The sequence below is a fragment of the Equus quagga genome, chromosome 2, assembly GCF_021613505.1.
Source record: "Equus quagga isolate Etosha38 chromosome 2, UCLA_HA_Equagga_1.0, whole genome shotgun sequence".
Classification (NCBI taxonomy): Eukaryota; Metazoa; Chordata; class Mammalia; order Perissodactyla; family Equidae; genus Equus; species Equus quagga.
Genome location: NC_060268.1, coordinates 91553668 through 91567108, shown reverse-complemented (window position 1 = coordinate 91567108; position 13441 = coordinate 91553668). Strand labels below are relative to the sequence as shown.

Below are 13441 nucleotides of genomic sequence, written 5' to 3'. Positions count from 1 at the left end.
TACTGCCCTGCCTCAGAGGAGGCCCATGTGATCCCGAGTGGTAGTGGGGTGAAGGGAGCAGCGTGCTCTTGGGAGGGGCAGCGGCCTCACCCTCCATCTCCTCGGCAAAGCAGTACACATCGTAGGTCTCATTGGTGTCACGGATGCCGTAGGTCCTCACGCCGGGAAACTCATCCTTGTCCCCATAGCAGCCTTCCCGGGGCAAGTGGATGGGATACCTGCCAGGAATCCAAAGTGGGATGTGACACTCAGGGCACAGAGGGGCCTGTGCTCTTGTATCTGACTCCCTTGTGGGAGGAAATGGCAACTCACTGATGCGTTTGCCCGTGTCTGCCCTGGAGATGTGGACTATTGGTTTTACAATTTTTTTCCCGGCTTTATTGAGATGTGTTTTCGCAGGTATTGTGACGCAAGGCAGCCTCCTTTACTGAATATGTATTGGTACCAAACATGTTCTACCAGGGGCCGGCACACCTCTTCTGTAAAAGGCCACAGAGTAAATACTTTAGGTCTTGCAGGCTGTAGGGTCTCCATCACGACCACTCGTCTTTGCCATTGTAGTAAGAAGTAGCCACACGTGGGCGCCGCCGTGTTTCCATAAACCCCTATTTATAGAAACGAGGAGTGGGTTGGATCTGGCCCAGGGGTCACAGTTTGCTGATCCTTACTCTGTATCATTTGAGTCTCACATCAACCTAATGAGGCAGGTGCTATAAGGACTCTGTTTTAACCTGGAAGAAACTGGGGCTCAGAGATGTTAAACAATTTGTCCAAGGTGACACAGCTTCCAAGTGTCAGAGCTGGGGTTTGAGCCCAGCTCTGTCTGAGGCAGAGGTGTGGGCTCCTGACTATGCTAGACTGTTGTCTTTTTTTTTTTTTTTTTATGGTTAGTAGGCTTAGTGTCTTAAAATCTCTTTGCCTACCCTAAGATCGCAAAGATATTTCCCTTTGTTTTCTTCTAGGGGCTTGGTGGGTCTGGCTTTTACGTTTAGCGCGGTGATCTGCCCGAGTGAACTGTCACATCCTGTCTTAACAGGCTCGATCACCCTGACTGAGGTCCCGCAAGGCAGGGCTCTGTCTGTCCTGCTGGGCACCCCATCCCTCAGCAGTGGCACTGGGGGCGGGGGGTGGGAAACGCACCTAGAAGCTTAATTTATGTAAGTCTTGTTTTATTAAAAACAAAAAGAATGTACAGTGGTTTACAAAAACACATAAAGCACCAAAGTTTTTTAAAAAGTAAATGAAGAAATCATGGCAAAGGGAAAAATGGGTAGGAAGAATAATGATGTGTCATTTGCATGGACGAAATGAGCATGTAGGTCAAGTTGCTGGGAGGGACTCACTCGCCTGCAGGACAGAGCACGAGTCCCCCTTACCCACATTTCACTTTCTGTGGGTTTAGTTACCCGCGGCCAAGTGCAATCTGAAAATATTAAATGGAAAATTCCAGAAATAAACAATAAGTTTTAAATTGTGTGCTGTTCTGAGGGGTGTGATGACATCTCCTGCTGTCCCACTTCCTTCCTCCCGGGATGGGAATCACCCCTTTGTCCAGCCCTATATGCTACCCGCCCGCTAGGCACTTTGTAGCCGTCTGGGTTATCAGATCGACTGTCGCAGTGCGGCAGTGCTTGCGTCCAAGTTACCCTCACTGGACTTAATAACGGCCCCAAAGTGCAAGGGTCGTGATGTCGGCAATGTGGATACGCCAGAGAGGCCAGGAAGTGCTCCTTTAAGTGAAAAGGTGAAAGTTCTTGACTTAATAAGGAAAGGAAAAAATCATGTGCTGAGATTGCTAACATCTACGGTAACTTGCGTTACAGTATATCGTTGTAATTATTCTATTTTATTATTGGTTGTTGTTGTTAATCTCTGTGCCTCATTTATAAACTAAGCTTTATCATAGGTGCGTATGTATAGGAAAAAATGTGGTACGTATAGGATTCGGTGCTATCCACGGTTTCAGTCTTCCACAGGGGTCTTGGAACGTATGCCCCAAGGATAAGAGGGGACTCCTGTAACAAGGATTTGGGACAGGTCATCGGGTGTCTGACCTAGAGTTGGCCAAGGCAGCCCTCCAGGCCCAGCCTAGGCCGGCCACGTGTCACGCCAGCACCAGCTCAGTGCTGGTCAACGTTCCAGCCCATCGCCCACCCCACTCCGCTGGTGGCCTGGAGCTCACCTGACAGTCTGGTCGGCCAGCCAGCCGGCGTCGCACTGGTGGAAGCCGTCCTCATAGGCGGCCTGCAGCTGCTCGGGCGTGGCGATGATGGCGCTGTTCTGCAGGCAGGCCCGCTGCGCCCTGTCGAAGTCCAGGGTGTAGCGCGTGGAGATGGCTCTGTAATGGAACACGATGCCTGCAAGACACGCGCGGGCGAGAGAGCAGGTCAGGCACAGCCTCTCGTCGCTGAGGCCCTCGGAGAATTACGGCGATAGTCAGAGGGACCTTAGAGACATCCGGTCCAGGCCTCTAGCTGATATGCAGGCATCCCCTCTCCACATTTGCATGTGGTCCTCTGCCTCTGCTGGGACACCCCAGTAATGGGGAACTCATTAGCATGCTTCTGAACACCTATGATAATTCTGATAATCAGAAAGTTTTTGAATTTAACGAAAATCTGCCTCCTTAAAATTTTTCCTTGTCATTCCAGGACCCCATATTTGCTTTGGGGGAAGAGACATTTAGAGCCCCATGCATCTTCAGCCAGGGGCATCCTAGTGGGAGCCCAGTGTAAGGCACACCGAGGAGCAGACCATCTTTGACAGAGCCTCAAAACAGGAGAAATCCAGGGCTGCCCCTAGTCCTGAAGCCAATAGAGGACACGACCATTCTCCTTGGGCCATCAAGAGAAAGGGGACCAGGCAGTCTTCATCCTTTTGTTTGGCTTCTGGAACTGAGAATGGGGTGCTAGAAGTGGAGGAGGGAAAAGACGCCTGGATTAAGGGTCAGGAGACTGCTCTGGCCCACTTCCAGGGAATCGTCAGGCAAGTCACTTGACCTCAGTTTGCTTGCCTTTAAAATGGGGAGTGTCACAAGGCCCACCGAGTCACAGGATTGTTGGAAAGCAGGAACTGTCACTTACATGTGACTGTGGCCAGGAAGAATTTAATTCCCTCAGGGTCCAGAAACAACGATACCACCAGCTCCTCGTTACAGAGGGAGCCACTGCAGTTAAGTAATTTGACCGAGGTGCAGACCGGTGGGGGTGGGAGGAGCTGGGATCTGAAAGCCAGCCTGCCTGGGTCCACACCGGTGAGGATACCATTCTGGTTCTTTCCACAGGTGAAGCAACATCCCTGAGGGGGGCGCTCTCACCTTTCACCACGACCTCCAGGGTGGCCTCGCTGTCCTCGATGCCGTGCATCACCTCGCAGCGATAGATGCCAGAGTCATTGGAGCGCAGGTTCTGGAGTTCCAAGGTGGCGTCGGTCGGGATGGCTGGGTAGTTGGGCAGCGAGACCCTGTCTTGGTAGGCGCTGTTGACCCGCACCTGCCCTTCCGTGGCCACCAGCAGCACCACCTCCTTCTCCTTGGAAATGCGGCTCCACTTGATTCTCGGGGCGAGGGGGGCGGTGGAGGGGGCGGTGGTCACAGGGTGAGTGGGGTGGATGAAATAGCAGGGGATGGTGAGGGAGGTCCCCAGGAGGACCCGCAGCGGGGATGGTTCGGGGATGCTGACACTCAGCGAGTTGTCAGGGTCTGTGGGGAAGAGGAGGGGAGGGAGACAGACTCGTTAGTGCTAGAGAGGACCACCCAGGCTCCCTGACAGTTCTTCCGGAAATGACAAAATCCAATGAGCGTGCTCGTGTCTACGGCGGGGATGCTCCTGTGCCATGTGGAGTTCCCAGGAAGCCTTGCAACCTTTCCCAGAGCAGCCTTCCCCAAGATCCCCAGTCTGTGCACCTCAAGAAACTACGGAGCCAGAAAAGGGTTGCAGGGGAGGGTGGGGGAAACTTCAGGATTGAGACCACCTCTCTGTTTCTCAAATCGGGGTACCACAGAGGACGCCAAGCCACAGGACAAACAGGACCCATCTTCCTGGAGTGACAGCTTGATTGAAAGATTTTGGGACAAATTACTTTCAGGGAGAAAAAATTATTATGGGGGAGGAAAAAATATCCACACAACTTCTAAAGCTAAAATACCAGACTTCAAAGATGTGTCCCACTTGAGGAAGTCTGCTTTGGGGTCCATCCCGACTTTGCAGAAGGACAAGCCATTCTCTCATGCTGCTGGGGAGTCGGGGCACCCAGCTGCAGGAGCTTCAGAGGAATCAGACGTTTAAGTCCGCAAAGAGTCAGACACGGGGTGGGTTTGGGAAATGACTAGACTCCATGAAAGATCACAGAGATATTGACGGGGAAGAGGCAGCGTGTTTACCAAATCCTGTTAGAAGTCAAAGATCTTTCTGGAATGGGAAAGAAAGAGCTTTAGAAACAAGAGCAGCTTTTGTGTCGAGTCATACACTTAAGGAACCCTTTTTTCCTGCAGGTTGAAAATAAAACTGTTTCAGATATCTGTGGGTGGTGGATTCATAACAGGGCAAGTAAGGGGGAGCTCGGAATGTCTGGGGTCCAGCCCTAACCTTCTGATGTCCTGGGCAGTCAGTACCAGGCCCTTCCACAAACACCTCCCTCTGAACGTTCAGCCCCAGCTGCACAGCACGGCGCGGGGTTAGTGGGGGTGGCTCTCTGTGGAGAACTGAGCTTCTGCAGTTTCTAAAGCTCTCAGCCAACCCTGGAGAGCTGGTTTGTCTGTGTGGGCAAACCACCCAGGTTATGGCCGGGGGCTGGATTTTTGTGTGTCCCAGAGCAGAGTACAAACGGAGACCCATACGCCATATGTCTAAATATTTAAAAGTTACAAATCAAGGCAACAGATTGTTAAATAAAATATATTCTATCTTCCTACTTGACAACGAAACCTTTCAAAAGGAGAAGCTGGATTCAAATTTAGAATTCTTGGATTCCTTAGAGTTTTGCATTGGGATGTGGCAGCCGCAGGGGAGGAGGGGGGCCAGCCCTGCTCCTTTTCCCACCACTGCTCTGCTCTGTGAGGGTCTGGGTTTATCCCAGGTCTCACGCCCTAGCTGTCCACACCCTGTACAAACAGCCACCCTTTGACCCCTCCCTCGGGCCCAGGGCTGGCTCATCCCAGGGGTGTGGTCCCCCCATAGGAGGATGGACCAGAGGAGAGACCCATGCGGCCCTGGAAGTGGCTTGGGTCCACTTGGACAGGAAATTTTGGGTGTCTGCATCCCCAGAGTATGGTCTAGGGGAGCATGGATCTGGTGAATGCGTCTCGTCGGTCCTACAGACTGCTCATCCTTTAGGGGGTGTTGTGGCTGGAGGAGGGTCAGAAGGGGCCTCTCCTGCCTGGGGCTAACGGAGACATCCCACTTTGGAGCAAGCACATCCTGGGGTCAGCGGACAGTTTGTTCACTGGGTTCAGGGCTTCAAGACCAGAAATCTACCTGGTGCCTGTCACATGCAAGAGACCAGGCAGCGGGCTTCCCGAGGACCGTTTGCAAAAGCAAAGGCCTGTGGTGACCTGTGGGGGGCTTCTTTCTGACTGTTCCTCAGGCGATTTCCCCTTCCTTGATGCTCCCGTTCATCCTCCCTTGCCAGCTTTTTCTCTTTGGGCTTCTCTACGCCCCACCCCCAGCCCAAGCTCTGCGTGAGGTGGTTCTGGGTGAGATCCACGGAGAGGATGCTGGGATGGTGGGCACCTGCCCGGAGCTCACGCCCTCGGCTCTCCATCCTCGAGGGCAGCCAGGAGCGGTACTATCTCAGGGAGGGCTCCTGGATGAATGTGTGTGTGTTCACACGCATGGGTGCTCTCTCGAGGCCATTATGCTTGCCTTTCCACAGAAAAGGGGCAGGGCCAGGAAAAGCCTGGGAGAGGGGAAATTGTACACCTGAGGCTGGCAGCACCAGGGTCAGTCCCCAGAATCCAGTCTTCAGCGCCTGTGGATAAATGAGACGTGCGTGCAAAGGTCCTCACCTGAAACGTCTACTGAGATGGCCGCTGTGATGACCCTCAGAGTCACAAACGCCAAGAGTAAAGTGGTCATAGTTCACCTGGAAGAGGAGAGGCAGACGTGTCACGTGGAGAGTCAGATACAGTGAGGGCAAAGGTTACGGGACACATGACACAAGGTGATAAACACCGTGGCCGGGGACCTGAAATCACATCAAGATAAGGAGGCTGTACGTGGTTCGAGAGCAATCTTCTCCGAGAATCATCTCTTCACAAAGCCCTTACGGATTTCTCGGTTTAACTACAGGTGTTAGGCTGCGAACTTACTCCGACTTTTTCTAGGGAACCCCCCCCCCCTCCAACCAGCAAAGGCTCATCCTATAGGATCCTTTGATGGTTGATTTCATGTGTCAAGTTGACTGGGCCACGGGGTGCTCAGATATTGGTCAAACATTATTCTGGGTGTGTCCGTGAGGGTGTTTTTGGATGAGATTAACACTTAAATCAGTAGAACGGGTAAAGCATCGTGCTCTGCTAATGTGGGTGGGCCTCATCCAACCAGTTGAAGGCCTGAATGGAACAAAAAGAGATAATTCCTCCTGCCTGATGACCTTCAAACCTCCTTCGGACTTCAACTGAAACATCAGGTCTTCCTGGGTCTTGAGCCTTCAGACTTAGGCTGGAAGTACACGCCGACTCTCTGGGTCTCCAGCTTGCCAAAGGCCTTCACAATCACGCGAGCTAATTTCTTATAATGAATCTAATCAACTCCTGTGATCAATCTCTATCACGTGCTGTCGGTTCTGTCTTTCTGCAGAAGTCTGACTAACACAATCCCCCAGGCCCAGAGAGGTGACACGGTTCTCCAACCTCCCCGACGAAATCCGGACCAGCTGCCAACTTCCAATGCGGGAATCTGGTGTGTCCTAGAACGGAGAACACGCCAAGGTTTTGGGAAATATTCAGGGCCCTGGCTCAAGTCAGGGGAAGGATGTCCACCCAGAGAGCTCTCAAGGAGGCTGGGGGACAGACAGATGAATAATTAAAGAGAGAAATGGGGTCCTGGGATTCCTGCAGGCTTCCTGCTGGCCCCAACAATGACTTCATGTGAACAAGAAAAACAAGCCTTCCTCATTGTCCTCTGCGGAAGAACTGTCAAATCTGCGACAGCCACAATGTGAAGGGCATCCCCTGCACCACTGGGACCTGACTCCAGCTGGGCCGGTGCAGGTGGACCCCAAGAACACCCAGCTGAATTTACGAGAGCTCAAGCAGAGGGGTGGTTCTCGGCTTCGGCTGCACATTGAGGTCAGCTGGGCTGCAGCCTTGTCCTCAGGCGTTTGAAAAGCTCCCCAGAAGGGCCTAATGTGCAGCCACAACGGAGCACCCCTGGCTAGAGGCTGTGCAGGCATGCCGTAGACACCTGCGACTTGCACTCCATGACATGTGCTGATGATGTTTGCCGAGTTGCTCTGTTGGATGGGCCTGTGCTGGGGCCGTCCCTGCCCCCTCTCCCATCTGTGAGCAGGAGCCTTTGGTCCAGGCTTGAGAAGTGTGTGCATCACAGACACTCTGCAGGGAGGAGGGGGGAGGCCTCGGAGGAGACAGAGGACCTGGAACTGAAGATGGAGAATAGAGCTCTCAGAGGCTGGGGAACGCTCGGCTGGGACGGCAGCCCGGCCGGACGTTGGCTCTGTCAGAGTCTGATGGCCCAGCAGGCATTGCTGTGGGCTCAGTCACCATCAGCTGGGCTGGACAGATTTGGGGGTGAGGGCAGTACCCCTGGGGTTCCCATCCCAGGAAGGCCTGGGGGAGGGGCGAGCAGGGCCCAGGAGTCTGGGGGACCCTTTTGGATGGCCTTGGCTGTCACTTGGAGTTATCTTTCCACCACTATCCTTCATTCACTCCATGTATACTGATCATCAGAGCCATGAAAGGGCTGTGTGTGTGGGGCTGCCGGGGGTACAGAGGTAAACGTGTGGGGCATGTCCCCCACACCCCATGGGAAGTCCACAAGACCCCAAAACCCTCAGAAGCAGCCCTTGCTTCCCCTCCGGGATCTTTCTACTTAGATGCTCCCTTCAAAAGCAAATCTCTGGGGCTCCAGGTGCTGGCACAGTGAGCAGCCACCAAGTTGTGGTGCTCTCGTCCAGTCCTGGTGTGACCAGTCGTGGCCGGGAAACAGTCCCCCAGAAGCCAAAAGGGTGAGGGGTCCCCTCTACTCTGGGGAGGGGGCTAGACTTGGCTCCCCGCTTCCCAGGGCCTCAGGGACTCCGTGTCCAGACACAAGGCCGCCTGTTCTCCCCTCAGAACGCCCTTCCCGGGAAGTTTTGTGTATGTTTTCGGAGTTGTGTTTCTTCCCTCGCCTCCGAACAAGCCCAACATTGTCCGGGCCATAGTGGCTCTCCGTGGGGCTCGGCGGGCGCTGTTTTTCTCCCTGGCCTCCACCAGCCATGGGAAGGGCTGGGGTGGGGTAGGGGTGGCGTGGGCAGAGAAACTAATTTTATTTCTTCTTCTTTTTTTTTTTTTTTAAGACAAACTCTGGGATAGAAATATCGCAATAAATATGCTCTTGTGTTGGTGTGTGTTTTCTCAGCTGTAAAGAAAATAGGGAGAAATTCCATTCTGTCTGGGTTCCAAGTGTCTCCAGGACTCACTGAGTCTTTTATGCGAGGAGATGGCCTTTGCCAGCCTGTCAACAGCGAGGCCTTTCTCCACGGAACCAGAGGTAGGTGGCGGCAAGGGGATGGTGGCGCTGGGGCAGGGGCAGGGGACGGGGCGCTCGGAGTGAAGCCAGAGAGGAGCTCGGGGTAGCATCCATCAAATTATGGGACTGGAAGGGCACCTCACCCTTGAATTGCTCTTCCAGTAACATGCAGTGGAGACCCCCAGTCCTGGGTCTCGGGCCTGGCTCGGCCACCTACTGCTTTAGTGATGTGGGATCCACCCCCACGGCTGTTTCAAAGACGGGGTGAGGTATGTGCCGGTCAGGCCCCCCTCCTTGAGGGCAGGACTGTGTCTCTGGCTCGGTCCCCGGCACAGGGTCTGGCACTCAGCAGCATCCGTCAACGCCACTCTCCTCCCGCTCCCTGGTGTCAGGCTTGAGGAAGCCTCTGGGAAGGTGAGGCCTGGCAGAGAGGTTAGTGGTTTTGTAGGCGGGACTCTTGTCCTGGGCTCAGGATGGGACTAGATGACTTTACATAAAGGACAAAACGGCCTTTGTTTCAAAAACAACATCCCCGCACTACCAAACCTTTGGAAAAGGGGAAACAGAGAAAAAAAAATCACCAGAATTCTCAATCCCAGTCCAATCGTTAGTCGCATCCTGACAGTTTTCCTTCCTTCTAGCCTTTTTCCTTAGGCATCGCTTGTGTTTTACGGAGTTGTAACCTTTTTGCATCCTTTTGCTTTTCCACACAACACAGGGACCCAATGACTGTTGTTGTTCCTGCAGAATTGTGGACTCTGGGTCTTACCATCACGACCTCCCTGCCGGGGGTCCTGACTGTGCAGCCGAGGCAGGTGGTCTTCAGCTTCTGATCGCATAGGAGGTGCTCACTCCCTCAGAGGGCGGCCCGTGTGGTGCTGGGCAGCTCTGTGCTCAGCATCTTCCCAGATGGAGGCCGAATGAGCCCCACTCCCATTATAATTTCCTCCCACCAGTTCCACCCTCAGGGACCACAGTAAACACATCCCCTCCTCTCTCATGGGACTCATGCCAGATCTTCAGGGGTCCAAGCTGCTCTCTTGTCTGCTGTTCTCCCATGGAGAGATGCCCAGCTCTTTCACCTCTTCGTCCTCTGCCTTCCAGCCTTCTCCTCCCTCCCTGGAGCCACAGAAGATAGAGTTTGGATAGACTTTCGTGAACATCAAGTCCAACGCCTTCATTTTACAGGTGAAGAAACTGAGGCCCAAAGGGGTTAACTGATTTGCTCAGGGCCACACAGTAAGTTGGAGATGGAGCCAGGACCAGAACCAGTTCCAGGGCCTGGCCGTCAGAATCCCATGTTTGTAGGCTCCCCAGGGAGTGACTGTGTCTGTCTTGCTCCTCAGTCTCCCTGGGCCCCAGCAGAGTGCCCAGCACAGAGAGAGGGCAATTCAGGAAATGAATGCCCAGTTGGAGGCCCAGGCACCGCAGAAGCTGTCTCCTTCGCCCTGGGCCTCCAAGGGAGGCAAGCCTGGCTGGACGCTCACATCGGTTGAGCATCCGTGAGCACACAGCCCTTTGAGGTGGACCACTCCTACTTTGCATTCCATAAATCTCAGCTAGAGACATACATTGATTGCTTGTGATGTGCAGAACTGTATTGATTAATGCTAGTACGTCAGGATGGCGTGTGACTTTGTGAAGGTCACAGTCCATGTGCAACCCAGGGGGTGCGACAACTCGGGTCTTCCCTTCCCAGGGCTCCAGGGACAACCAGTGGCGCATGGAGCCAGCTTGCACTGGCTCGCCAGAGCCAATGTGAAACATCTCTTCCCAACCCCGTTCAGTGACATGACATGTCACATTGGTACCTTGAAATTGGTCGCAATGGACGCATGGAAATCAGCAGACCTTACAAATGAGGGCTGTTCTTGTTTTCTTTCCCTTAAGTGTTTTAGCACTGAGTTTGTCTCCTGTTCTTTTACATACATGCAGACTGAGACGTCCTTAAGACGGAAAGTCAAACCTTAAGTTAAAAAAAAGTCCTTCTGTGTTAACTCATGCAATGCCGGGAACAACAAAAAATGGCATTTGACCTCTACTTGTTGGATAAACGGGTGGATGTTGGAATCTGGTACACTGTTTGAGCAGTAAGATTTGCCAGTAACCAAGTGGCTCTGTGTCTGTGACGTAAGTCCTGGGGTAGAGATTCACAAGGACCAAGGTCGCCCATTCTCCCAGCTGCTGGCCTCCAGCACCTCACTTATTTGCGAGCTAATCTCCCGATAGTGCCTCTTGTCTTATCACCCATGGACAAGATCTATCCTACATGTGTGCATCAAAGCGGCGGCACATGCGCTCGAGACTGGGATTTCAAATCCAGCCTCAGGAAAGGGGCATGGATCCCACCCCAAGGACACATCTGGCCAGAGGGACACCCCACTGCAGCCGCTGATTTTCTAAGCACGTATTCTAAACAGACATGGTGGGGTGATGTGAAAAGGGGAGCCGGGAAGCTGGCTCCAGTCCTAGCTCTGTGGTGACTCACTGGGGAACGCACGTCAGCCCTCAGTTTCCCCATCTGTCAACTGGAATCCCACTGCAAGCTTCACCCCCAGGAAAACTGGGAAGGTGATTTTCGTGGATGCTAACACTCTCTTTGTATTTTCTCCTCTTTCTCTTCTCTCTCTCTTCCTCTTCTTCCTTCTCCTCTCTCCATCTGGGTCTTTTTCCATATCGTTGGTTTCCTTATTCTTGTTTTATTACTTGCTCTGTCATCACTGAAGCATCTTAGAGTCTGCAAATGTTTTCCTGCTTTCTGGCCAATTAAGGGAGTCCACTGAGAAAGGCTGTTGGTGGTGGGCAGGCTGCTGCAGACCAACCCCTCCCGCCTACAGTTTTGTCTAGGTTTGGCCTCCAGCAGCGCTGGGCTAAGGCAGAGGGGCCGCGAAGGGGAGGGAAGGCTTATCCTCTGAGTTACTTAGAGCCTATGGGTTGGAGACAAACATGTACCCAGAGATAACAGACATGTGTGAGTGGGCTCTGGGTCCTAACCTTGACCCCATGCCTCAGTTTTTCCATCTCTGAAATGGGGCAGAATGGGGGAACTGGTCCTGGAGTTCTCTGAGAGTCTAAATGCCAGCTCCACGCGGCAGAAGAGAAAAACTCTTTTGCTGTCCAGTCAGAATGAGTTCTACTCCCCTCCACAGCCTCTATCACGGTCAGGGACCCGCTCATCTCTTGCCTGTTCTGCCCCCACACCCAGGTCAACATTCCTTGGGAAGGCTCCAGACCCCTGGAAAGATGCCCCCTGTGCCCTCAACATGCTGGGCAAGAAGCAGGGGGTGGGGGTGGTGGGGGTGCAAAGAGGGCAGCTGGGAGGTTGTGTGGGTCCTGCCCGCGTCTGAGAGGAGTTCTGGGGGGGCTCCGAGGGGAGGAGCAAGGCTCAGGAAGTGAGATTGGGAGAAAAAAATCAAGACATGATGCAGGCCCAGAGGGTGTCGTATCAACAGGTCAGCCTTGTTACCTTGGTACTTAAGACCCTCTGCCAACATGCCTCGTGTTTATCTACCATCAGGGCCCTATCTGAACCCTCGGCTGGGGTCGGGTTGGCCCTTTCTCCTCCCTTCTGTGGCTCACATAGTTTGTCCCTTCCAGAAGGCTCTACATCTGGCCTAATCATGGCTGTCTTTGAGGCCCGGGACAAACGCCACCTCTTGGGAACTCCCCTCAGGTACCCTGGCCTGAACTTTCTGCCCATAGCCTTTGTCATTTCTTGTTACCACCAATTGATTAACGAACACATCCTGGCTTCTGACTTCTTTCCCATTGTTGTTTTAATTACTAGGCCAACCACTTATGGGGGTGCATGCGTGGGTGGGCGGGGATGGCAAGGGTGGGGGGGCAGGGCCAAGTGGTGGGAAAAGCACAGTTTTGGAGGTGCGTTGATCTTGTTAAGCCACAGCTCTGACACTTACATGTGAACACATGACCTTGGCCCCATTATTTAACCTCTCGGAGTCTCGATTTCCTTATTTCTAAAGTGCTGATAAAATAGGATCTATCACATAAGACTTCCGGAGGGGCTAAATGAGAGACTCTGTGGGCCTCTCGGTAAATTCTGTCTCCTTCTCCCAGTCTCGTCTGACTGGCTCCTCCCTTGCTGAGGAGGGAGAGCGGCTGCTTCGCGTAGCCCACGCCTTCATTTCACCTGCACTGGGTCCCTGCAGATAGGAAGCCCTCAGCCAACGTGTGCCGACTTGCTAGGAAGTGATGAGAAGTGACACCCAAATCCAGTTGACGCCTACATCTCAATTAAACGATGCCCCCTGTGGACGGTCATTTGATCTGCGATGACAGTAAACGATGGAAACCCTCCCAACTTGGTTAGCTCAGGGCTCATTCCTGCATTCACTCCCAGACTGGGCATAGGATGTGTGTGCATACGAAACTGCGGAACGTAAAGCAAGATCCCAGTGTGGCCACTGCCCTCTCCAGGGACACAGGCTTGTCACTCTCAGAGTTTCTCTGCGGTCACTGAGCGAGGGGAGCCATCCCCTCTCTACCTTCAAGCAATAGTGAGCATCTTACAACCAGAATCAACTTAAACAATGGTGTCACAGACAATCAGAGACTTCCTTCATGATGGGCCTACTATGTACCAGGAACTGTGCTCTGAGCTGTGGATAAGGCCATTTCTCATCCTTAAAACAACCTTGCAAAGATAGATACTGCCCTCCTCACTTTGCAGGTAGTGAGATGACAGCTTAGAGAGGGTAAGTAACTTGCCCAAAGTCACACAGATAGTAAGTAAG

At 53.1% G+C, this 13441-nt stretch overlaps 1 protein-coding gene across 1 annotated transcript in view; it reads right to left on the bottom strand.

The window, feature by feature from the left end:
• Positions 1–13441, bottom strand: part of ACAN (aggrecan) — a 63614-nt gene that overhangs the window by 31150 nt on the left and 19023 nt on the right. Inside the window, exons 2-5 of the mRNA XM_046652777.1 lie at positions 6005–6081; positions 3317–3700; positions 2183–2357; positions 91–218 (exon numbers count right to left, since the gene is read on the bottom strand). Coding sequence (XP_046508733.1) covers positions 91–218; positions 2183–2357; positions 3317–3700; positions 6005–6074 — 757 coding nt within the window. The 5' untranslated portion in view covers positions 6075–6081. The remainder of the gene's footprint in view (positions 1–90; positions 219–2182; positions 2358–3316; positions 3701–6004; positions 6082–13441) is intronic.